The sequence below is a fragment of the Manis pentadactyla genome, chromosome 4 (genome assembly GCF_030020395.1).
Source record: "Manis pentadactyla isolate mManPen7 chromosome 4, mManPen7.hap1, whole genome shotgun sequence".
NCBI lineage: Eukaryota > Metazoa > Chordata > Mammalia > Pholidota > Manidae > Manis > Manis pentadactyla.
The window spans coordinates 102,496,239-102,524,015 of record NC_080022.1 but is presented as its reverse complement, the minus strand read 5'-3'; the positions used below and the strand labels follow the sequence as shown (position 1 = coordinate 102,524,015).

The following is a 27,777-nucleotide window of genomic DNA, read 5'->3' as shown; positions in this document are numbered from 1 at the left end:
AACCGAAGAACCAGGCTCCTCTTCATGAAGTCACCTACCAACCAATCTTCACTGTCAGAGATTACATAACAACCAACCTTCTTCATCAGAAGTCACCTAACAACCAGGCTTCTTTTTATTAGAGATCACCTAACAACTAGGTTCTCCCTATTAGAGATCACCTGACAACCAGGCTTCTCTGTCAGAGATAACCTAACAACCCAGCTCCTCCTTGTTAGAGTTCACCTGACAACCAGGGTTCTCTGTCAGAGGTCAGCTAACAACCAGTTATCTCCATCAGAGATCCCCTAAAAACAAATCTTCTCTGTCAGAGGTCATGTAACCAACAGACTTCTCTGTCAGATGTCACCTAACAACCAGGCTTCTCTGTCAAAGATAGCCTAACTCTCAAGCTTCTCTGTCAGAGGTTTCCTACCAACCACTCTTCTCTGCAAGAGGTCACCTAACAACAAGGCTTCTCCATTAGAGGTCACCTAATATTCAGACTTCTCCTTATTTGAGATCTGCTAAAAACCAGGCTTCTCCATCAGAAGTCATCTAACAACCAAGCTTAACCATCAGAGGTAACCTAACAACCTTGCTTCTCTGTCAGACATCATCTAATAACCAGGCTTCTTTGTCAGATGTCACATAACAACAGGCTTCCCTTTATTAGAGATCACCTAACAACCAGTATTCTCTTTAAGAAGTCACCTAATAACCAGGCTTCTCTATAAGAGCTCACCTAACAAACAGGCTTCTCCTTATTAGACATCACCTAACAACCAGCCTTCTCTGTCAGAGGTCATCTAACAACCAGGCTTCCCTTTATTAGAGGTCACCTAACAACCAGTCCTCTCTTTAAGAGGTGACCTAACAACCATGCTTGTCTGTCAGAGATAACCTAACAACCAGGCTTCTCTGTCAGAGGTCACGTAACAACCAGGGTTCTCCTTATTAGAGATCACGTCAGAAGTGGGTTTGTCCTTATTACAGATCACCTAACAACCAGGCTTCTCTGTCAGAGGTCACGTGACAACCAGGGTTCTCCTAATTAGAGATCATGTCAGAAGTGGGTTTCTCCTTATTACAGATCACCTAACAACCAGGCTTCTCCTCATTAGAAACCACCTAACAACCATTCTTCTCCTTCAGAGGTCACCTAACAACCAAGCTTCTCCATTAGAGATCACCTAACAACCAGTCATCTCTGTCAGGGATAACCTAATAATCAAGCTTCTCTGTAAGAGCTGTGTTAACAACCACTATTCTCTGTCAGAGGTCACCTAACAATCAGGCTTGTCTGTCAGAGGTCACATAACAACCAGGCTTCTCTGTAAGAGGTCACCTAACAACCAGACTTCTTTATTAGAGATCACCTAACATTCAGGCTTCTCCTTATTAGAGATCAACCAAAAACCAGGCTTCTCAAACAGAGGTCACCTAACAAACAAGCTTGTCCATCAGAAATCACCTAACCAGGTTTCTCTTTCAGATGTCACCTAACCAGCAGGCTTCTCTGTTGGAGGTCACCTAACAACCAGGCTTGTCCTTATTAGAGATCACCTAACAACCAGTCTTATCTTTAAGATGTCACCTAATAACCAGGCTTGTCTGTCAGAGGTAACCTAACAACCAGGCTTCTCCACTAGAGATCACCTAACAACCAGACTTCTTCTTATTGGAGATCACCTAACAGCCATGCCTCTCCTTATTTGAGATCACCTAACAACCACGCTTCTCCATCAGAGGTCACCTAACAACCAGGTTCCCTGTCAGAGATCACCTAACAACTAGGCTTCTCCTTATTAGAGTATACCGAACAACCAGGCTTCTCCGTTTGAAATCACCTAACAACAGGTTTTTGTTAGAGATCACCTAACCACCAGGCTTCTCCATTTTAGAGATCACCTAACAACCTGACTTCTCCTTATTAGAGGTCACCTAACAACCAGTCTTCTCTGTTAGAGATCACCTAACAACCAGACTTTTCTGTTAGAGAGCACATAATAACCAAGCTTCTCCTTACTAGAGATCCCTAAAAACACAAGAACAGACATTATGCTTTCTTCACTGTCTGCTCTAAGGCCAAAGGGCTGCATAAAGGAGAACTGTGCATGCTGCTCTGTGAAGTGTCGGAGTACCTTTCCCATTACTTGCTCCCTAGCAAGTGTGCTCTACACAGACTGATCAGCAATTTGCAAAGGATGAGTGAGTAGGAGGCAGACAGGAGCTGGTGGGGGTGAAGAATGTTCTGAGGGCCCTGTATGTTGGGGAAGACAGAAAGAGGAAGAGGTGGGAGGTATGGGAAAAAATCTGGTAGGACTGCATTCTGGATTCTACCTTATGCTGCTCTCTAGAAGTTCAGAGATAGAAAGAAACAAAAAGTAAATGGAAGAAAAGATGCTTCCTTTCCACAACAAAGATGTATAATAGGCAATCTGCTACTACCTGTACTGGGACCTATGTACCTCAACCTGTCCTGAGCTGTTCTAAGAAGGGGTTTTAGATATGACACAAATGGAAAGAGAGTAGTGTCTTAGATCATTGTTACATGCCATTTGTTGACAAACATCAAGTTTGAACAGATCTCACTGTGCCTGCAAGGAAATAAAGAAAACAAGAGGTATTTATATAAATACAGAACAAGGAAAGGAATAGCAGTATAGAAGAGGAAGAATAACATAGCTCTGGAAATGACTCATTAACCAGATCTACAAAAACATGAAGAAAGTTGCTTGGCATCAACTGTAGAATGGTTTCTGTGATACCATTGCAGAAACACAGGCTGAAATAAAAAAGCAATAGGATGTGTTGGAAAGGGAAAAGGGGCAAGATGAGTAAGGGCTGTTAGAATGGTAAAAATGTAATAGCATCATTAAAGTTGTCACTGAAAGCAGGAGAAGCAGTAGCAATATTACACACTATTAAATTAGTATTACTGAGGATAAACTTGGAAAGCTCTCCTGGAATGTAGAGAACAAGGCCAAAGGGATGAAAACAATGAGTGAGAACATAATAGATATGGGGCACAGGGAACCCATCTAGAAGATCATTGCTCTGGGAGGAGAGGCCAGACCAGATGAACAATCCCAGATAATAGAAGAAGACTTACCCAAGCAGAAAAAATCTCTGTGTATAGACTGCAAGAGCTCACTGCATCCCACAAAATGAATGAACTCATTTGGAAATAGTACATCTATGAACCAAGAAACTGAAGTGGGTAGAAAGGAGAAGTCAGAATAAGGAAGTTCAGTACAGAATTATTCGAAAAGCAACATTCTGAGAAAATGACAGTAAGTGAAAGCCTTAGACATTGGCAAGACCATGTGATGTCCAAGAGTTAAACTGATCAAAATCTTAGTTTCACTGTGCAGAAAGGTATGAAAGTTCACCATCTTAATGAGAGGCTGCTGCTGCTGCTGGTAAACAGAGCACAAAATGGGGCCTTCAAGGGACCAGTGATATTTGATGGGCATGAGCAGGGGCAGAGAGGATGCTAGAATTGTCCCCAGTTCTCAAGGGAAGAATAAAAATTGACTGGAACAAACTCATCCCTTTGGAAGAGTTAGTAGAAAAATATAACAAAGTCAGGATGACAGGGGCCTAATTTTGATAGACAGCCACTTAGGAACAGATGAGGAGGTGCATAAGATCAGACAGGATTTGTTTAAGAAATTAGGTTCCAGTGGCTCTTTGATAGACCATATAGTAAGACACAAGAAACAACAACAAAAAATTGCTATCACCCTGCAACCATTTCTCCCAACCAGTCATCTTTTTTGGTTTTGAAGATGGAAGGGAAGTTGGTGGAGAGGAAAAGGAAGTAGCAGAATGGGAGGAAATGGTGAAGAGGGAGAAAGGTGCTTCAGGGGATCGGGATTCTCGCGTCAGTGGAAGACAGCAGAGCTGACCACAGTCGAGGGCACGCCCAGCTGCTGGGGGAGCTCAGCTGTAACTTTTGGTCCTGTTTCTCTGGAAGACCATTGAATGATGTTGGGACCTCGGTTGTGATCCCTCCAGTTGTCTGGAAAGGGGCAGCCCCCACTCCCCCTCGGCCCTCTGCAGGCAGCAGAGATTGACGGCTAAGGCTCACCTGGGCAGACGTGCTGTGGAGCTTCAGCAGCCCATTCTCCAGCCGCTCCATCTTGGACTTGAGCTCTTTCCCGTTGCTGTGCAGCAAGCTCTGGTAGAGTCTGATGAACTCCAGAAATGATTTGGGATTAGTGTAGTTGTAGCGCTGCTCGTTGCTCAGGTAAGACTGGGACGTTTGGTTGACACTTGTGTGGACAAAAGCCATGAACTTGCTGATTGACTGCTTGACCTTGGGCTGAAATCAAAGCAGGAAATAAAGGGATGGTCTGGCTGTGAAGACTGGAGCTGATGGCCTACCATGCTTGATAGTGTGGAAAAACTGAGCTCCAGCAACTCTGTCCAAGCCTGAGCTTGACCCCTGAAATTCTGAACACAGAATTCCTTGTGCCCTGAGGTGGAGAGGATCTTGAGGTAAGCCTCCTTTTCCCTCTCACCTCAATGCTCTCTGTGTTCTGCAAGAAGCAGAGGCTGACAGACTCCAGTGCAGGTTGAGGCCACTCATGGAACCAGTCGATGGCTGTGCAGTTCACAATGGCTGGGAACTTCCTGCTGCGGACCCTCAGCTTGTTCCCCACAGGGGAGAAACAGAGAGTCACCTGAGAAGTCAGAAGGGTGGGGAGAACTGAGAAGCTTTTCGAGAAGCACTCATAGACAGACTGGCATCAGGCTTTTTATTTCCCAGGAAGTTGGGAAGCAAACTCAACAGAGAAAAAACATCTATAAATGCTAGTTAGCCAAGAAATTAACAATGCTGAGACTGTGTGAGGCAAGAGGGAGGTCACTGCACAGGAAGCAGATCAGAAGGGCACCCCTGCCTAGGTGCTCAGGCCACTGCACCCTTGCTGCCCACCCCCAGCACAGTCAGTGAGGACAGCTATGTCCAAAATGGCAGCAGAGGCTTCCACAACCCATCACTGGCCCTGCCTACCCTGGACAGTAAACCCTCTGTACCTTCAGCTGTCGTTGGACCCAACCAATAAAGAACTTCCAGCAGTTCTCTCTGCTGTCAATCAGACCTTGGCTCTTGACTTCATTCCCCATATGGTTTATGATGTTCTCGACTTCATCATCAGAGTAGAGATCTAGGATCTCTCCTGGGAAGAAATGGAACACAGGTGGGCAGCTTTGGCATCTCCCCACATGGTACAATTGGACAAGAGAGGTTATCTAACCTTGGGAGAACAGCCTTTGATTTTTAGGCCATTTTTAGGCCACTCTTGCTGGTGAAACTGAACAGACACCATATGGACTCCAAACCCAGGGCTGGGGAATGATACATAAAAGAATGGAAAGATTTAACTATAAAATAGTAAAACCATAAAAATGATAGAAAAAAATGAGGGGAATACTTTCATAAACTCTGAGTGAGGAAAGGCTTTCTAACTATAAATCAAAATTGGTATGCTTTAAAAGACAGATACATTTGATACATATAAATTGATAAATTGTATGAAAAATATAAATTTTATGTAAAAAATGACATAGACAAAGTAAACAATAGCAATAACAAAACTGAAAGAACCAATGAAGAAAATGCATGTTTTCCAAAGAAGACATGCAAATGGCCAACAGGTGCAGGAAACGGTGCTCGGCATCTCTAATCATCAGAGAAATGCAAGTCAAACCACAATGAGGTAGTGGCTCACACTAGTCAGGATGGCTGTCATCAATCAGACAAGATAAATGCAGGCGAGCATATGAAGAAAGGGGGACCCTTTGTACACTGTCAGTGGGAATGCAAAGTGGTACAGCCACTATGGAAACCAGTATGGAAACTCCTCAAGAAATTTAAAATAGAACCACTAAGTGATTCAGCAATCCCACTTCTGGGTATACATCCAAAGGAAATAAAACCACAGCTCAGAGATTTCTGTATTCCCATGCTTCCTGAAGCATCATTATTCATGATAACCAAGGTGTGGAAACAATGTAAGTGTTCATCAGCAGATGAATGGATCGAGAAAATTATATATATACACATATGTGTAAAAAATATACATATACACATCTAAATATGAAAAATACATGAACATTATTTAAAAGAAGGAAATCCTGTCATCTTCAGTAACAGGAATGAACCAAGAAGGCATTATGCTAAGTGAAGTAAGCCACACAGGGAAAGACAAATACTGCATGGCATCAGTTATATGTGAAATCTAAAAAAAAAGTCAAACTCATAGAAACAGAGAGTGGAAAGTGTTTGCCAGGGCCTGGAGGGGTGGAGTGGGAAATAGGGAGAGGTTGGTAAGAGGATACAAACTTTTCAGTTATAAGATGAATAAAGTCTAAGGATCTAATGTATAACATGGTGACTGTAGTTGATAGCACTACTCACTTTGCTGAGTAGAACTTAGATGTTCTCATTCAAAAACGTTAAAAAAAGAAAATATATGTATAACTCACATTGCAGTTAGATGGCTGATCTCCTTAAAATGTAAAGAAACTACAAATAAAGGAGAAGATCGATACTTCAAAAGTGAGATGTGATGAAGGAAATGAAAGTGGAGTTCACAGTACAGGAAATACAAATGCCCCTTAAACATGTGAACAAATGTTTTACCACTTGTAACAGCAGATATGCACACTGAAGCTATGTTTACTTATTGTTTTGTTTGTGCAAATCAGATTGGCCAGAATATGAACACTCAACCCTATAAATGAACTTTAAAACTATGCCTAATTATTATTTTTTATAAGATTGGCAAAATTCAGAAAGTTAGATAAAATCTTGTACTAATAATGCAGCATGAGAAGAAAAAAGTTTTTAAATCTTAACTAAATATATAAAAATAGGATGACCAAGTAGGGCTTATCCTGGAAATGCAATTATGGTTAAATATTAGAAAAATCTACGAAAATAATTCATTACATTAATAAGATTAAAGAGGTTAAACAATATGACTGTTAAAAAAGACGTACAAAATTTCTAAAAACTATCAGTAAACTTGGAATAAATGAAATTTCTCTTAACCTTATGAAAATTAATTAGGGGAAATCTCACTGTCATGGAGCTTGGAGGCCTGCAGGGGGAGCTCTCACACCAACCACTCCTTGTCAGTTGCAGACACAGAAGAGGTAGACCTGCAGGGTTATTCTGATTTAGATATGCTTTCTACCCCAGCAGGAGTAAAGACGATGTCCTCCTATCCTGTAACAGCCAATAGCCCAGCCAATGACAGACCATTACAACTCAGCCAATGAGAAGCCACTACACTAACGACTCCCAGTTCCATAGACTTTTTGTTTGTAACAGCCCCTCTCAACTCCCTGCTTTTCTCTATGAAAGAGCATTCCTCTCCTTTGTTCTCTGAACTAGCCTATGGTTTTGCTGTGCGAGCCTTGTCCCAAATTGCAATTCTCTGCTATTCCCAAATAAACCCATTTCTTCTAATAAAATAACTTACATACTTTCATTTTTTAGGTTAACACTTGAAAATAGATAGCTACTGCAGATCCAGAGCAAACATCATACCTAATTGTGAAATACTAAACTATTCTCTTTCAAATCTAGAAAAAGACAAGTATGATTGCTAGCATGTTTTCTATTCAACGTTATATGGGAGGTCCTAGACTATGCAAAAAGATCAAGAAAAGGAAAATGTATAAGGATACTTAAGGAAATAATAAAACTTTTTTGCTCAAAATCTAATTTTCTACATAGAAAAACTAAAAGAATATAAACAAGCCATCAGAACTCATAAGCATGTCCAACAACAAGCTTGCTGGATGCAAAATCAGGATCGGAAATAAAATGGCATGGCTGTACTCAAGGAAAAAAAAGGTAACTTAAAAAGCTATTTAGAATACCAGCAAAAACAATTGTGAATACCTTATAAGGCAGATGGTTGTACATGGAAAGAGGGGCCAGATCTTGATACAAAAACTAAAACATACTATTGAAGGGCATAAATAAAACCCTAAATAAATGGAAAGAAAGATTGTGCTCATGGGTGGATGACTTAGTATTACCAGTATCATAAAAATGTAATTCCAATAAAAAATAAAATGGGTTTCTTTTCAATCCTGACAAGCATATTCTAAAATTTATATGGAAGAGCAAAGAGCAAAGAATGGGCATGACTTTCTGAAAAAGAATCAAAAGGAGGGATTTGCCCTACCAGAAATCAGATTTCTTTATGAGCTATGATGATTGAAACAGAGTGAAATTGGTACCGGGATGAATGGAACAATGAAAGCAACTCCTAGGAACAGACCCAGGTACAAATATGAAATTGATACTAAAAATCAGTGTGCAAACAGGGATGGATTAACCAATAAGTGATGTTAAGACAATTAAGTGTCACCATTAAAAAATAAAATTAGAACATTATACAAAAATAAATACCAGGTGGATGAAAGACATACATAAGAAAAGTGATACAATAATGATTTAAAAATAAGGAGATAATTTTTATGATGTTGGATAAGACAAAATTTGTGAAACAGCACAAATAGCAGAAAGCATAAAAAAAGACTTAAATTTTACATTTAATCTAAATCAGCATGACAAAATAGTCATATACAGACTCAAAAAGATATTTACAACCCATATAATGAACAAAGGGTTAGTATCCACAATATATAAAGAACTCTTATAAATCTATAAGAGAAAGACAAAGAACATGAGAGCAAAAGGGCAAATTTAGAAAAAGGCAACTCACAGAAGAGGAATAGCCAATAAAACTTGAAAGGATGCTTGATGTCACAAGAAAAAAAGGGAAAGGAAAACAATGAGATTTCATTTCATACTAGCTGGCAAAAATTAGTATGTCACATAAATCCAGTGTTGAAGAAGTTAGGTGCAAACAGGTATTCATACAGTATTGGCCAGAGAGTTCATTTATACAGCAAGTATACTCTGGTGAGCAATTTGGCATTTTTTAGTGAAGTTGAAATGCACATATCAGACAAGTCAGTTCTTCGGGGCACCTTTGGGGCACCTACTGTAAAGAAACTCTTGAACATGCACACAGAAGATTCTATTTTGCAACATTGTATGTGATTGCATGGGAGTTTGTTTTGCTGCTTTCTGAATGTCCAAGATATGTTATAAAGAAATATGGAAAACATAAAGGGGAGAAAATAAATTGTGAGTGTTGAGAATGTAAAAACCATAAGGGAGAGGCAGCAATGAAAGAAGAAAGCAGACAGGGCAGAACTGTGAATCAGGAACCAAGAGGTGGGTTCCTGGTGCAGATGGAAGGACTGGCCTTGGAAAGGAAGCATGGTAATATTGGAGGAAAAGAGATGTTCACAAGGAAATAGAGACGGACTGTGAGGTATACAGGTATTCGCAAGGCTCAAACGAAATGACCTGTTTTCTCAATGTGAGAGATGAGGTTGAGGAAGGTAAGAATTAAGGGAAGCACTGGTGAAATGTTGACAATACTAGGCAGGATGTAAAGGTGAATGTGGCTCATTCCAGGGTAGTCTGTGGGCATCAGAAAAGCTCTTTCTCATTTCCAGGACAAAGCATTTGGTAGGTATGGAGGCTATCAGGAGCTGAACTCATATACATGCTCCCCTTTAAAGTTCTCCACAGCCGCATGCCCCTTCCCTCTTCCATAATCAACACAGAAACATTAACTCCATGGAAATGTCAGAGATGGAAGAAGCCACCGAGGCCACCCTACTCATGCCACTTCCTTAGGGATTTGGGTGACGTCCTCAAAGATGGGACGCTTGCCAGATGGTTTGGGACTAATCAGACTGAAGGGAATTATGACTCCGTCGGGGAGGCTGCAGCACTTCCTTGAACTGCTATACCTGGAGGAAACTTACACCAATTTCCAACAAGTTTCTGGTCTTTGTAGTCTGACAGCACTAATCTAGTAGCTGGGAGTTTAGTAAGACTTTTACACTGATTATGCTTAATCATTTACAAGGTCAAATGAACAAATGAATTCTCATGAAAACGATCATTTATTTTCTTCCCTTAATTAGACAAACTTGATTTAATTTCCATTTGTTAAGATATTTCGTAGAATGCACATAAAATACCCTTGGCTATAATTTGTCAAAATCAAGGTCTTACTAATGGAATAATCCATTTCAGTCTTATTTGATAAAAATAGGAGTCAGATAAAACTGTTAGGGAAATGAAATAATATTTAGCATGTGTTGTGAGTTGAGTTCAGGGAAGTTTTTAAAAGGGAAACATTCAAATGGAGTTGGCATGAGCCATACTCCTCCAGCGTCAGGGGCTGGCCATGGCCTATATCCCTCTCTCCTTTACCTCTCTGATAGTCTGCATTTCTTGTCTGTTAACACGCTAGAGCCCTCCAGTAAGGACTTGGATTCCCTTCAGTCTCAGAACATTTGTAATAATAGACTCTGTGTTCTTCACCTATTATTTGAAATATGTAGCATTTCTGTCCTTTTGGTGTTTTTATGTATAACCTGCTGGGTACTGGGTGGCAAACTATAGTCTACAGGTTAAATCTGGCTTGCCACCTCTATTTGCATGGCCTGCAAGCTAAGAATAAATGGTTTTTAGAATTCTAATGGTTGAAAAAAATTAAAATAATAATACTTAATGATATGTGAAAATTATAGGACATTAAAATTTTATTGACCATAAATAAAGTTTTATTGCTCACAGCCACACTCATCCATTTAGGGATTGTCTATGGCTATTTTATCAATGCAATGACAGAGCTGAGTAGTTGTGACAGAGACTGCATGGTCTCAAAGTTGCCAATATTAGCTTTCTGACCCTTTATAAAAAAAGTTTGCTGACCTTGGTTTATGTGATACCCTTACCGCCAGGATGTTGAAAGCACCCAGGCCATTTAGAGACTTTTTCCAGGCCTTTAGGATAATGCTGTTTGTCAGAAGTTTCCAAGAACTCTTAAGAAGACTGTCAGATGGCATTGAGCACCTCTGAATTGAGAGGAAAGTCTGCATTTCAGATTTGTCCCTCCAGTTTCTCCTGACAGTGTTCCTGTCACTTATGCGTGATGTAGGTAGTCATGCTGAAAACAGGAAACTGAATTGCCAGAGGGGATTTTCTGATGTGAAGAAGAGAAGTGAAAACAAATATTTGAAAAGCACCCTCCAGAGACCTAAAGTTGGAAGACATTGTTTCTTCCTCCAAGTGCTTGCAGGCGCCATGCAATCATTAACATGTCCAAATATTTCACAAGTCACAGTAAGCATCATCTACTCTGTGTTAGTGTGGGGGTCTCAGAGGTAATAACTGCTGTTGGGAGAGGAGATCCTGATGGCTTAAGATGCTTCAGTTCATTGGAGCATGGCAATAAAAAGGACAGCGAGCAAGTTAGCTTCACACTGGCTTCAGGGCTTTGGCCTCATATAGACCCACCATTTTCCAAAATATTTCTCAGGTCTCAAGGGAGAAAAAGCAAGGGGGTGTGGTGGCTATCATGGTACTCCTGCCCTCTTTTCTCTTTTTAAAAATTAAGTATCATTGATATCCAATCTTATGTTGGTTTTACTGTTGGGTTTAACTGTTGGGTTCAACAGTTACCCATGATTAAATCGTCACCCCCACTAGAGCAGTTACTATCTGTCAACTTAGGAAAATGTTACAGAGTCATTGGCAATATTCTCCATGCTGTACTACCACCCCTGTGAGCAACTTATATTATGATTGAGAATTTCTGTACCCTTTTCCCTGCCCCTTTGTCTACATACCTGGCAACCTCATCACATGTCCAATGGTGATATGTAATATGTAAGATGGCACATCATTATCATGATATGAACCCAGTTTAGTTCAATGAATACCTCCTGAACACTGATTATGTGCCAAGAAATACATTAATTGCTGACAATATAAATGATGAAAATAAGTATCTATAGAGGGTTATAATTCTATCAGTATGGTTTTATTTTTTTAACTGGATGGTATGTACTTAATCCTTTTTATTTTGTATCTCTGGATTGCTTAATAACAAATAATTAGCCAACAGCAGACAACATGGTCTTTGCCTCCCATAAATGTATGGTGTTGTTTCAATACAATGGTGGTGTGTGCAGCAGTGGAGTGCTGTGGAAATATGGAGGGATGTTCCTCATGCCCAGGGGTGACAGGGAATCGGGGAAGATTTCTTAGAGAGGTGACACCCCAGATATGTCTTACAACATGGGTAGAAGTTAATACAGACAAGGGAGAAGGGCATGTAGTTCAAAAAGAACAGTGTGATTAAGTAAGGATGTCAGGAAACAGCGTAGAGAATTATTTCAAGGAGTTAGGAATTACAAGATCATACAGAGGTCAAAGACAATTTATTTTTCTGTACAAAGGGGGCTTGGATATTCCCCTGCATTCAGTTAGGAGCTAATGAAGAAATTATAGTATAGATAGACTTTTTTGAACCAGAGAGGGGGACTGATTGGAAGAGGCATTGCCTATTAGGTAGGGAGGTGAGTTAAAGTAGTGTCTGCATTTGTTGAAACAAAAGATGAAAAGATCAGTGTAGCCGTGATGGTCATGATAGAGAATATATGGATTCAGAATAGGAGGTAAAACTGGTGGCAGTTGATTATAGCTTGGATATAGGTGGTAAGGGAGAGGTTAGCAATGTAGGAGAATGCACAAAGGCACAGTCTCAAAAAACTCATGTGGGAATTCAGTACCACAGGAAGAAAAGAAAATGGTGATTATTCAAGCATCTTTTTGCATTACCCTTTTGGCATTTCTTCTTGGATCTAGAGAGCCACCAGGTGCGGGTTTAAATTTGTGCTCTTTGTGGTTTGAAGATGCATCTGGTGAATGGATCCACAGAGACCACAAAATATGCTCAGGTAATCTGGTACATGCTTGACAGCTTCTCTTTTGCCCCACACTTCCTATTTTTCCTTTTCAGGGAAACTGGGCCAGATTTCCGCTTATATAAAGCGTAGATAGTCCATCAGGAACTCCAGGTTTTCATGGGAGATGAGCAATCTCATGCCAAGTCTGTTATAAATACTTCCAGGCTACATTATCATGAAGAAGTGTGCAGACCACTAATATGGCAATCTGGGATCTAATCCTAAAGCATCTGGAAGATATGGTGAACTTCCCATGTTACATATGCCAAGAGGATATTTGGCCCAAATATAAAAAGGACAGTCTGGTTTAGGGATGGAGAGACATATAATGTTACAAGAGAGGGGACCCATTGGTTATAAACTATTCCAATGGACTACATGTAAGCTACATGATACACAACTTTGAGCACAGCACCTACTGATTAGAAGATGGGGGTTTAATGGATTGAATACATGAATAAATGGAAGGGGATATAGTCTGAGCCAGGGAAGAGAAATATTAATTTTGGATGGAATAATTAAGCTTTACAAAAAGAAAAAGGAAAACCTAATATAGGATCCTAAAATAAAATGAAGTATAAAATCAGGCAGAGTTAGGAAAGGAGAGACACTACATTTGGAGCAGAATGGGCCTTCTTGACTGGGACTGCAGTTAAATGGGCTCTCTGGAATGCTGGAAAGCTGGAAGCAGATGTGCTGTGCCAGAAAGTTAGAGAATGATTTTGTTTTCTCTATATATATTAGGATAAGATCTTGCTGATTCTGAGCTTGATTGAAAAACTAAGAGAGAACACATTTTCTAAGAATATCTGTGTTTGAGGGCCAGTGTACATTCTTTAGGAATTATTATAACAGGGCAATAAGAACATAGTAAAAATTGAACTTTCCAGATTCAACAAGGGTCAACAGTTCATGCATAATTTCAACCAGCAGTTGACACCCTTTAAGGACTCTGGCAGCCAAGGGATGTAACTCAAAGATATGCTTAATTTATTCCTAATCTATGTGGCCACCTCTGATACAATTATGTATCTTTTGCAAATTTGACCAGGAACTATTTTTAATTTTTTAACTTTGTGCATAGGATTTATTCCTATCACTCTGTAACCCACCTGAGATGCAACTGGCATAATGATGGGTTCTGAGATGTCTGGCTGGTGTCAGAAGTGGGATTTATGAGCTGAATCATTATCATGGTTTGATTTTGGAATTGGTGTCAGGAAATCAAGTGATGAAACAATGAACTAAAGAAATGTGGGAAGAAACCAGATAGCCTATGGCATGAGATAATTAAGTTACTGAGAAAGAAGTTTTGGGGAGAGAGCTGAATCAGTGGAATTTACTTACTGTGCCTCTATCTGCAATAGAACAGGACTTGTAGATAACTAAAGAGGGATGAGTTAATGGTAAGGGAGCCCAACATGTAATTTCATAGTCTCTATCATGTTATCTAAGAGTGGAGTGATTATACAACCCCATAAAACTGAAAATCTAAGGGAATGGGGGAGGTTCTGATGGATCTCCGGAACCTTCCCTAGACTGACAGTCAATCAGTCAATTTCTAGCCAGAAAGTATTTATTTGCCAGGGAAAATTAGAACTAAAATATGTTCTAGTTCTCCCTGTGAGAGTGGTTCAGGAAAAAAAAGAAAGAAAGATTTAAAAAGAATAGTATTACTTTTAATTGTATATCCACTTTAACATGTGTATGTCAATCTTGTTGTTTTATAGAGAAGCCTTAAAATGGAAATATGCACTTGAAGCTTCATGATTTTGGAGCAAGCTGATGCATTACTTTTTCACTGGGCAGGGCTTCAGAAACTCATTTGAAATTGAAAATGTTATCTTCTAAATGAAAAATTAATACATAATTGAGGAATAAAATTTCAATTGGTAAAAGTATAACATCTTCTGTGTCTCAGACGTTATTTTAGGAGAAGATGACCTGGCTGAACTGGAGCCAATTGAGATACATGACTAGACTCTCCAAAGCTATAAGTCTTTGGAAGCACAATTTTACCTTTTTTGATTATTTTAGAAATTAGACTTTAGGACACAGCTTCAGGGTGGGAGGGCAGTTGGACCCCTCTCTTATCATTTGATGAAATAATAAAAGTTGATGCAGTGTTGTAGGTGAAAGACTGCTGTAGAAGGTGGTGGGATGTTAAAAAGATACTATAATGGAAAGGAAAAACTTAATGTATTGGAGGAGAAAAGGAAAAAGCAGGCACCTTTGGATATAAAGCTCACTTAAACAGAACAAGTTGGGAAAGAAATGAAAATGAGGGATCAGACGCAGAACCAATATGGCGGCATGAGTAGGACAGTGGGAATCTCCTCCCAAAAACATATATATTTTTGAAAATACAACAAATACAACTAATCCTAAAAGAGATACCAGAAGACACAGGACAACAGCCTGACTACAGCCACACGTGTGAGAGCCCAGTGCCTGGTGAAAGGGGTAAGATACAAGCCATGGCACGGCGGGAGCCGAGCACACCTCCCCCCAGCTCCCGGCAGGAGGGAGAGGGAGCCCAGGACTGCTAAACACCCAGCCCCAGCCATCAGCACAAGAGCGCAGACACAGTGTAGGCGTGGAGGGCTGGAAACGAGGGAAATAGGGCAGCAAGACCTCTGAGAGGGTGCCGAAGCTGATGCCCCTGTGACAAAGAATAGCGAATGCTTTTGGAAAGTCTTAAAGGGACAGGGATCTAACAGCTAGATGGAAACAACACAGGTCACAGCCCAGTGGCTGGAAATTACAGGGAAAACAAGGCACATTAATCCCCTGGGCAACATCTCTGAGACCCCTTCACGGAGGTAAACAGCCAAACAGCCTGCCGTCCATTATCCCTCCAGATGCTGTGAAAGCAGAGAAACAGCCTAAGGAAAAACACACCAACAAAAAGGAAAATTCCTACACTTCGGCCGGGCAAGACACAAAGATCCAGCCTACATGCAAATACCCAACACAAGCCACTAGGGGACGCAGTTGACCCAGTAAAGAAAGGCCAGTAGCAAGTAAAAAGTTTGGCCCTCTCAGCTGACAGTCAATAGCACCTGTCAACATGAAAAGGCAAAAAAATATGATCCAGACAAGACTAACCCAGACAGCTTCGGCATCTGCTACATCTTCCCCTGAGAAGGAACCTGGGGAGATAGCTTTAGCCAGTCTTCCTGAAAAAGAATTCAAAACAAAAGTCATAACCATGCTGATGGACCTGCAGAGAAATATGCAAGAACTAAGGAAGGAGAATACAGAAATAAAACAAGCTCTGGAAGGACTTCAAAACAGAATGGATGAGATACAAGAGACCGTTAATGGACTAGAAAACAGAGAACAGGAACACAGAGAAGCTGATGCAGAGAGAGATAAAAGGATCTCCAGGAATGAAAGAATTTTAAGAGAGCTGAGTGACCAATCAAAAAGGAATAATATATGCATTATAGGGATTCCAGAAGAAGAGACAGAAAAATGGACAGAAAGTGTCTTTGAAGAAATAATTGCAGAAAACTTTCCCAAACTAGGGGAAGAAATGGCCTCTCAGACCAGGAGGTACACAGAACTCCCATGACAAGGGATCCAAGGAGGGCAACACCAAGACACATAATAATTAAAATGGCAAAGATCAAACACAAGGACAAAGTATTAAAGGCAACCAGAGAGAAAAAAAAGGTTACCTACAAAGGAAAATCCATCATACTATCATCAGACTTCTTAACAGAAACCCTACAGGCCAGAAGAGAATGGCATGATATACTTAATGCAATGAAACAAAAGGGCCTCGAGCCAAGACTACTGTATCCAGCACGAATATCATTTAAATATGAAGGAGGGATTAAACAATTCCCAGACAAGCAAAAGTTGAGGGAATTTGCCTCCCACAAACCACCTCTTCAGGGCATCCTACAGGGACTGCTCTAGATGGGAGCACTCCTAAAAAGAGCACAAAACAAAACACCCAACATATGAAGAAGGGAGGAGGAGGAATAAGAAGGGAGAGAAATAAAGAATCATCAGACCGTGTTTATAATAGCTCAACAAGCGAGTTAAGTTAGACAGTAAGATAGTAAAGAAGGTAACACTGAACCTTTGGTAACCATAAACTTATATCCTGCAATGGCAATAAGTTCATAACTTTCAATAATCACCATAAATGTAAATGGACTGAATGCACCAATCAAAAGACACAGAGAAATAGAATGGATAAAAAAGCAAGATCCATCCATATGCTGCTTACAAGAGACTCACCTCAAACAAAAAGACATGCACAAATTTAAGTCAAGGGATGGAAAAAGATATTTCAAGCAAACAACAGAGAGAAGAAAGCAGATGTTGCAATTCTGTTATCAGACAAAACAGACTTCAAAATAAAGAAAGCAACAAAAGACAAAGAAGGACATTACACAATGATAAAGGGCTCAGTCCAACAAGAGGATATAACCATTATAAATATATATACACCAAATACAGGAGCACCAACATATCGGAATCAAATATTAACAGAACTAAAGGAGGAAATAGATTGCAATACATTCATTCTCACAGACTTCAACACACCACTCACTCCAAAGGACAGATGGCCTTTATTATGTTGAGGTACTTGCCCTCTATTCCCATTTTACTGAGAGATTTTGTCATGAATGGATGTTGAACTTTGTCAAATGCTTTTTCAGCATCTATGGAGATGATCATGTGGTTTTTGTCTTTCTTTTTGTTGATGTGGTGGATGATGTTGATGGACTTTCAAATGTTGTACCATCCTTGCATCCCTGGGATGAATCCCACTTGGTCATGGTGTACGATCCTTTTGATGTATTTTTTAATTCGGTTTGCCTATATTTTGTTGAGTATTTTTGTATCTACGTTCATCAGGAATATTGGTCTGTAGTTTTCTTTTTGGTGGGGTCTTTGCCTGGTTTTGGTATTAGAGTGATGCTAGCTTCATAGAATGAGATTCAGAGTATTTCCTCCTCTTCTATTTTTTGGAAAACTTTAAGGAGAATGGGTATTATGTCTTCCCTGTATGTCTGATAAAATTCTGAGGGAAATCCATCTGGCCCGGGGGTTTTGTTCTTTGGTAGTTTTTTGCTTACTGCTTCAATTTCGTTGCTGGTAATTGGTCTGTTTAGATTTTCTGTTTCTTTCTGGGTCAGTCTTGGAAGGTTGTATTTTTCTAGGAAGTTGTCCATTTCTCCTAGGTTTCCCAGCTTGTTAGCATATAGGTTTTCGTAGTATTCTCTAAGGGAATTCTTTGTATTTCTGTGGGGTCCGTCGTGATTTTTCCTTTCTCGTTTCTGATACTGTTGATTTTTGTTGACTCTCTTTTCCTCTTAATAAGTCTGGCTAGAGGCTTATCTATTTCGTTTATTTTCTTGAAGAACCAGCTCTTGGTTTCATTGATTTTTGCTATTGTTTTATTCTTCTCAATTTTATTTATTTCTTCTCTGATCTTTATTATGTCCCTCCTTCTGCTGACCTTAGGCCTCATTTGTCTTCTTTTTCCAATTTCGGTAATTGTGACATTAGACCATTCATTTGAGATTGTTCTTCCTTTTTTAAATATGCCTGCATTGCTATATGCTTTCCTCATAAGACTGCTTTGGTGTGTCCCACAGAAGTTGGTGCTTAGTGTTGTTGTTGTCGTTTGTTTCCATATATTGCTGGATCTCCATTTTGATTTGGTCATTGATGCATTGATTATTTAGGAGCGTGTTGTTAAGCCTCCATGTGTTTGTGAGTCTTTTTGCTCTCTTTGTACAGTTTATTTCTAGTTTTATGCCTTTGTGGTCTGAAAAGTTGGTTGGTAGGATTTCAGTCTTTTGAAATTTACTGAGGGTCTTTTTGTGGCCTAGTATGTGGTCTATTCTGGAGTATGTTCCATGTGCACTTGAGAAGAATGTGTATCCTGTTTCTTCCAACACACAGAAATTTGTGGCTTTCCTATACACTAACAATGAACCACTAGAAAGAGAAATCAGGAAAACAACTCCATTCACAATTACATCAAAAAAGTAAAATACCTAGGAATAAACCTAACCAAAGAAGTGCAAGACTTATACTCTGAAAACTACAAGTCACTCTTAAGAGAAATTAAAGGGGACACTAACAGATGGAAACACATCCCATGCTCATGGCTAGGAAGAATTAATATCGTCAAAATGGCCATCCTGCCCAAAGCAATGTACAGATTTGATGCAATCCCTATGAAACTACCAGCAACATTCTTCAATGAACTGGAACAAATAATTCAAAAATTCATATGGAAACACCAAAGACCCCGAATAGCCAAAGCAATCCTGAGAAAGAAGAATAAAGTAGGGGGGATCTCACTCCCCAACTTCAAGCTCTATTATAAAGCCATAGTAATCAAGACAATTTGGTACTGGCACAAGAACAGAGCCACAGACGAATGGAACAGACTAGACAATCCAGACATTAACCCAGACATATATGGTCAATTAATATTTGACAAAGGAGCCATGGACATACAACGGTGAAATGACAGTCTCCTCAAAAGATGGTGCTGGCAAAACTGGACAGCTACATGTAGAAGAATGAAACTGGACTATTGTCTAACCCCATATACAAAAGTAAACTCAAAATGGATCAAAGACCAGAATGTAAGTCATGAAACCATTAAACTCTTGGAAAAAAACATAGGTAAAAACCTCTCAGACATAAACATGAGTGACCTCTTCTTGAAAATATCTCCCCGGGCAAGGTAAACAACAGCAAAAATGAACAAGTGGGACTATATTAAGCTGAAAAGCTTCTGTACAGCAAAAGACACCATCAATAGAACAAAAAGGAACCCTACAGTATGGGAGAATATATTTGAAAATGACACATCCGATAAAGGCTTGACATCCAGAATATGTAAAGAACTCACACGCCTCAACAAACAAAAAACAAATAACCCAATTAAAAAATGGGCAGAGGAACTGAAAAGACAGTTCTCCAAAAAAGAAATACAGATGGCCAACAGACACATGAAAAGATGCTCTACATCACTAATTATCAGAGAAATGCAAATTAAAACTACAATGAGATATCACCTCATACCAGTAAGGATGGCTGCCAGCCAAAGGACAAACAACAACAAATGTTGGCGAGGCTGTGGAGAAAGGGGAACCCTCCTACACTGTTGGTGGGAATGTAAATTAGTTCAACCATTGTGGAAAGTAGTATGGAGGTACATCAAAATGCTCAAAACAGACATATCATTTGTCCCAGGAATTGCACTCCTAGGAATTTACCCTAAGAATGCAGCAATCAAGTATGAGAAAGACCAATGCACCCCTATGTTTATTGCAGCACTATTTACAATAGACAAGAATTGGAAGCAACCTAAATGTCCATCGACAGATGAATGGATAAAGAAGATGTGGTACATATACACAATGGAATACTACTCAGCCATAAGAAAAGGGCAAATCCTACCATTTGCAGCAACATGGATGGAGCTGGAGGGTATCATGCTCAGTGAAACAAGCCAAGCAGAGAAAGAGAAATACCAAATGATTTCACTCATCTGTGGAGTATAAGAACAAAGGAAAAACTGAAGGAACAAAACAGCAGCAGAATCACAGAACTCAAGAATAGACTAACAGGTACAAAGGGAAAGGGACTGTGCAGGATGGGTGGGTAGGGAGGGATAAGGGGGGGGAGAAAAAGAGGGGTATTAACATTAGCATGTATGGCGGGGGAGAAAGGGGAGGGCTGTATAACACAGAGAAGACAAGTGGTGATTCAACAACATTTTGCTACGCTGATGGACAGTGACTCTAAAGGGGTATGTAGGGGGGACGTGGTATAGGGGAGAGCCTAGTAAACAAAACATTCATCATGTAAGTGTAGATTAATGATTAAAAAAAAAAGGAAAAAGCACTTCCTGTGTGGTGACCTCCAATGAGTTCTACACAATGATATAAAGGGCATATAAAAGTGTAGGCAAAGGGTCTGTTTGTGTTTATACAGAGGATCAATGCCTAATTTCGCTACCCCGAAAATCAACTAAGATACGATATGAAAAGAACTTCCAACATCAGCACTCTCTGGAAGACTCATGACAGAAGATGATCATCAAAAAACCCCAACAAATATCCATGCCCTGCTACAAGTTTAGATGCACCCATCCCACCAGTTCCTGGACTTGTCATAGGAATGAAGATGGAGATATCTAAGCTGGCCTGTGCATACAGTAAAACAACAAATTTGACTGGATCTATACTGTTGGAACTCAACCAAGATTTAGGAGAAGTGCAAATTGTAGCACTCCAAAATCTACAACTACAGACTATTTACTGTTAAAAGAATATATGGGATGTGAACAGTCCCCAGGAATGGGTTGTTTTAATTTGCCTGATTTCTCTCAGACTGTTCAAGTTCAGTTGGACAATATCCACCATATCATAGATAAGTTTTCACAAATGCCTAAGGTGCCTAACTGGTTTTCTTGGTTTCACTGGAGATGGATGGTAATTACAGGTATGCTTTTGTTATGTAACTATACTCCTATTATGTTAATGTGTGTGCGCAATTTAATTAGTAGTTTAAAACCTATACATGCTGAAGTTACTCTACAAGAAGATATGTCAAAGAAATAATCAATCTTCCCAGGTTTTCTTCTGCCTGCTACTTCTATAGCTTTTCTTCTTCCTTCCTAATTACAACCCTTAAATAGAATTCGTGCCTCATATCGAATTTACCGAGTATCATAATTCTTCCAAGTGGTAAAGACACCTCAAGACAAATGCTGGGCATAGAAGCCACAGGGCATAAATATGCAAAGAAGTAAAAAGCTAACCTTTTCAAACAATAAGGCTTCTCTCTCTTACTAACTTTCATTTCCCTGTATGGCCCCAGATGATGACTAGTTAGCCAAAGACGGGTAAGATTCCTCAAGGGAGGAACAACCTAAGACAGGCACAGTCGCAGGGGGGTCATCAGGTGAGAAAATGGGGATCAACAGAGGTGAGGCTTAGAACCTCACCCCCCCCTGTTCTGAGAGAAATCTTCTGCATACGTGGATGTTTTATTGCCCTTGTCTAGCTTGGATTAACACATAGTCTACAGGCACACACCTGATCATCTACATTTGCTCTCTTACAACACTAAACTATGTTTTCTACCTTTATCTTGTATCTACCTACCACTTCAGCATTTTATTAAAAATAATAATAATAAAGAGAGAAATGTGGCATTCACATATAAATCAAGTATAAAAATCAAATGAATATTCATATTTTAACTGACTGTTTATAGTTCATAATGCATGAGCAAAACCGAAAGCTTCTGTGATGACTGCCCTTGTAATGTTCACCATGTAACTTATTCACTATGTAAGAATTTGTTCTCCATGTAAGAACTTGTTCGTTATGCTTCAGAAGAATGGAAACTGAAGAAAATTAGGCTTGGGGTGGATTAGTGATTGTGCATTGAGCATTGACTCCCCTATACAGAATTTTATTGTTGTTAACCATTTGATCAATAAATATGAGAGATGCCCTCACAAAAAAAAAAAAGAAAATGTGGGATCAGTGTAATACTTGAGCCACAGTAAGAAATCTGGGATTCTGGTCCTCATCAGAAACAATCCAAAGGTTGCTCACAGAGCCTGCTATTGCACAATCTGGATCAGGGATGAGGAGCTCTTCATAAGTGACAGTGAAGTGACCTGGGGTACTAGGGCACAGAATTTGAAGCAGGCAGTGATTCTGAAACAGGGAACTTCCTAGGGATTAAATGGTAGTAGTCATCCTGAAACATACTACATATGACATGGGATAGACTAGGGAGAAATATACCGTGATCATGGTTTTCATACTTCAGTATGAAAGAGTATTCAGTAAAAGAGCCAGGGATGAACTTTGGATAAATGGGCTTTCTGAAATTCTGGAAAGCTAGAGGCAGACATTTTATTCAGGAACATCTGTTCACTGACTTTGTTTTCTTAATCCAGATGAAGAGGTAGTGTAACAGATGCTAAATTTGGTTTTAGAGCCAGGAAAGCATATTCTACCTTCAATTATTTAAATATAAATATATATATATATACACACACACACACACACACACACACACAATCCACCCCACATTTCTATAAATGTGTAATTTATATACTAAGTTGTCTTATATTCTTGGATATTTATATACATATTTACATCTTTTCACATATATATATATATACGTAAATACACATGATTTTTTTCCAGAATGGCTGACATAAGTCCTGAGTTCCTAAACAAATAAGGACAGTAAAGTATCAATAATTCAATTTCCCCCTTTAAGTCCTATCTTGCACTGATAGTGTCACAGAGCAGTTGGCAGCCCCTGTCAAGTTCTTTGGAATCCAAGGAAATCATTTTAGACATATTCCAAATCTGTTACTGCTTTCACTTTGCTTCCACAAACTTCTGATTCCTTGGTTAATTAAATCGGCAGCCTGATCTTTTCCTATTGTGTAGACTTTGTATGTGTACATTCTGTGAATGTGTGTGCATATTTCTGCCAATGCCTGAGCTACCTAAAATACTGTGCACTTACCAGTTTCTCTCTGTCTTCCATATGGGGAGGGGACAGCACCTTCTCTCTGGCCTAAGCAGATTAGCACCTTCTTGACCTGCTCTTCTTCCAACAGTCCAGTCCCAGTGAGAGAGCCCCAAGATTGTCTATCTGCTTTGAAATGAAATGAGAATGAGAAAGCCAGGACAGCAGACAGAGCACCAGCGCTGGAAGGACCTCAGTGCACAGCCCACTGTATCAGTTTTCTCATTGCCGTGACCTTGCTCTTCCAACCTTTGACCAAGTCTCCATCTTGGAATGACTCTGACTCCAGGAGAAATTTATTAGACACTCAAGAGCAAAGAAGTCACTTACCAGATGCCAAGAGATCATTGATGAGCACAAGGAAATTCTCATCAGTCACTTGGGCATCAGTCATGAGGAACACTGTGCTGATATTCTTTACCCCGGCTTTCAGGCACAAGCTGGCCAGGTACACCTGCAGAAACAATCAATATCAGAGATCTCTGAGAAAAAGGTCTGATTAAAAGAGATGCCCAACCCACTCTTTAGGAATGGGACCATTTGCTTATCTACTGTAATGGGAAATAAAGCAAAATGGAAATGGAGGTAGGGAGGAGTTCTATCTTGCCCTGATAGGCAGGGAAATATGTCTCATTCCCAGGCCTTGATCCCGACAGAGGTGGGTAAGTTAAATAGTGATGATCTTTAATTCATACAACCACTGTGGCTCCTGTATAGCTTCTGGAGCTCCTGCTCTGTGCAGAGAGGTTAATAGTTTTCCAAAGGGTCAGAAATAGTCCCTGCTAATCTGTGTTACTCTGTATCATCATATAAGTGAATGACCTTATATGATGTGAAGAGATTATGTAGGTGGTAAGTCTGGCTGTGTGGCTGACATTGTCCTGGGGACAGCAGGAGCAGTATCCTGATGGAAATTACATGGTTCCCTATGGTTCCTCTATTGTGGCCCTGGACTAAAGGGCAGAGTTGGACAAAGCGCCTTCTGAAGGTCCTATATGCCTTTCTCCGCTTTCTAGAGTGTGCACTGTGGCCCCTTCCTGCCAGATGTCTGAAACTAGGAAATGTCACAGAGGGTCTCAGCGGCTGGTGCTTCCTGAACTCATCTTTTAAAATATGAATTTCTTATGAAACTTGGGCAGAGTGTCAGAATTCCTCGTACTGGAGCTAGAGGGGAGATGAGTGCTTCTGATTTGGGCAGGAGCTGAGGCTCTCCAGATGGAACAAAGCAGCTGAGTCCTCACAGATGCAACCTTGTGAAGGCCAGTGTTCTCAGGCTGTCTAGTGAGAAAGGAGCCCCTTATGACACTAGTCCAAAATCTAAGAAGAAAATGGCTGGACGATTATGGCGAAGTTGTGGGCAAGGGAACTGAAGAGCTAATGAAGGGTGACAGAGAGCTGAGGGTAATTGGAGAGGCTGCCATCTCCTTACTCCTGCCTGGCCTTCTGACCTTGAAGTCTGGGATCTGGTAGCAATTCCGCAGCGTGATCTGGAATACATCCATGGAGCTGATGTAGGCCGCAAGCCTTGTCAGACTCTGCTTGCCGCTCCCACCTACACCAACCAGGAGAGCATTTCCCCAGGGGGACTCCAGGATACGATTGATATGGCAGCTAAAGAGAAGGAAGCAGGGCATATGGCTGTGGTCCGACCTTCCTCTGGGAGAGCAGCTTCCTGGTCCCAGTGAGAACTGGAGCCCTCTTTGGAGGCACACCATGGGCTGAGCTGTATGAAATCTGAGTTAAATTGTCCCCACACCTAGCCTCACCTTCTTGTCCGAGTAGATTGAAGTCGTCCCTGCTTCGCTTTAAGCCAAAACTGCGGCTAACTAGGGGCAGTGGTGGAAGATCTACCAGCAGCCAGGCAGGACTGGGGGGCCTGTGATGGCCACAGGAGGGGACCTGGGCTTACTCTCCCACGTCTCTCCAGCTGAACCTGACTCTGCCACAATCCCCCACTTCACTGTGCCTCACCTATTTGTGCATTTAAGCAAAAGGAGGGGATGGGAAAAAGGAAAGTAGAAAATGTACAATTGGAAAAAACATCAGGAAGGCTAGAGGACAAGCAGGAACAGAACAATTTGTTCCTCTTCAGAAAGAAGGAGCAGATTAAGGTCAGCAGAACAGCAGAGGGCCCTGGCTTAGCTTTTCCTCTCCCTCTTTTATCCTTTCTGGATGTTGATGCCCTGGAAATGAATATTTGTGGATCCTTGTGTCAGCCTAGAAGACACCCACTTCCTTGGCTTCTGTATTCCTCCCTCTGCAGCTATACTTACCACCCTCAGGATTCAGCACTGGGGAAATATTCCCTGGCCCTGGGCTTAGACCAGGCCCTCTAGAGGAACTCACTCCTCCCACCCCTCCAGGCCTTCCTCAAATGCTAGTCTTCCATCAAGCTGTTCACAGCCTCCCCTTCAGGAAACTGCCAGTCTTTTCTAGAATTCCCCTCAGCACTACCTCTATACCTAATGTAAGTTACCTCCATTCTCTATAAAAATAACCCCTATTCCCTCTTCTTTTCTCATCTTAAAAACAATGACTATTCATGGTGCAAAATGTATAAAATACAGGGAAAAACTACAATTCTACTATTAGAAACACCACTGACATTAATTATGTGTCCGTTTGGATTTTTTTCTAATGTCTGTATGTTTATAAGTGTACATTTATGTGTATATACATTTATTACACCTGAAAACTCAATATATTACTATTCTATATTTTCAAAATTGAGCTCACAGTGTATATTGAACATCATGTCTTGGAACCCTTTTCTCATTTAACGATCTATTATTATTTCTCTATGTCACTGAGTGATCTGCTATACCAGGCTACTAATGGTGGACTGATATTCCATTGCAGAGAGTAAGTTCCTTATCTTCAGTAGCCTGCTGTTGGATATTTAGGTTGTTGCCAACATTTTCCAGTTACAAACAATGTGATAGAAGCATTTTTAATTTGTATCTCTAATTATGTCCATGGCATAAGTTCCTAGGAGTAAAACTGCCAAGTCAGACAGTAGAGCAGTTTTCACAGCTTCTGACACATGCTGAAAAGCATCCCCCTGGAATGGTGTCACCAATTTAGATCTTAAGTAGGGTTGATCAAAAGGTGAATCTATCATACTGCAGGATGAGAATATGTTAGATTATGTTAGTTGAATTAGACCGTGTTAAGTCAGTGAATTTGGGGGAACATAACACAGAGATCAAGCCACTGGAGAAATGGGTAAGGAAGAAGAGTCAACAGGTGTTGGTGATCTTTGGATCAAGAGTTATGCAGAACAAGAACTCAGGTAAAGCCCAACCAAGAAGGGCAGAGGCTACATCTGATGCTGAATTGCACGGGCTATAACCCTGTGTTCCTGTCTTGTGTTAATGATATTATAATGAAAAATACCATGTTCAAATTAAGCAATGGTAATTAACTAAGGATGGAGCAGCTTAAGGTCTAGCTAACTCCAGTTTGGAGGAAGGGCTGGGGGGGAAGTCTTGGCCTGGGAGCTTTGACATGTCAACCAAATGGGAGTATGTATGATATTAAAGGGCTCATGTTGAGCTTCTGTGGTTTGAAGTTTCTTCTTACTGAAAATTTCTTTCACATACTGATGACTTGGTCATAATGAGCATGAGTAAATTAAATGTGGATCCTCATTCTTTCAGCTCTCTCATGGAAAGCACTTGGTATTTGAAAGAAATCCCTAGCAGAAGTACGTATGAGTCAACAACTCCCACCACTAGCATGCAGGAGAGTATGACCCCCACCCTTGTTGACACTGGGTGTTATTTTTTTTAATTGCTGCCAATTTGATGGTTGAACATGTTGTGGTTTTTTTATTTCTTTGATTTCTAGGGAATTGGGCATTTTTCTTATGAATTGTTATATATCTTTATATCTTTTCTTTTGTGAATTCTCTGTTCATATCCATTGTCACTTCTCATTGAAATGTTCTTGTAGATTGGTGAGATGACCCCTCTATGTATGTTTTAACTTATCCCCCCAATTTGTCACTTTTACCTGTTAGTTTCCATGTGTTTTTAGATTACAGAAAATATTAGCTTTGGAGACCTAAACGTGTATATCACTAAATCTGTGTAGTTAAAATTTAAGTCTCGACATATTCAGGAGTTATTGACCTACATTTAGTTCTTTCATGCATTTCTTTTTTCACCTTATAATTATGTAACTGTGATACTTCATCTTATATCAAATAGATTTACACTTCTCTTGCCCCCTTATTAAACCAGTTTCTAGACATCTGAAGAGTGTACTCATATTCTCTAGGCTGCTAGCATATTAAAGGTGTTCGATACATTTTTGTTTAATTTAAGCAGAATTACATATATTTTATATTCAGCATCACCTTTGGGGTGA

The 27,777-nt window shown here is 40.1% G+C and overlaps 1 protein-coding gene across 1 annotated transcript in view; it reads right to left on the bottom strand.

Moving 5' to 3' along the window:
• Positions 1–3,739: 3,739 nt before the first annotated feature.
• Positions 3,740–27,777, bottom strand: part of LOC118931520 (dynein axonemal heavy chain 9-like) — a 215,598-nt gene continuing 191,560 nt past the window's right edge. The window contains 5 exon segments of the mRNA XM_057499467.1: positions 3,740–4,309; positions 4,509–4,670; positions 5,026–5,168; positions 23,737–23,860; positions 24,855–25,017. Of these exon segments, the coding sequence (XP_057355450.1) occupies positions 3,848–4,309; positions 4,509–4,670; positions 5,026–5,168; positions 23,737–23,860; positions 24,855–25,017 (1,054 nt within the window). The 3' untranslated portion in view covers positions 3,740–3,847.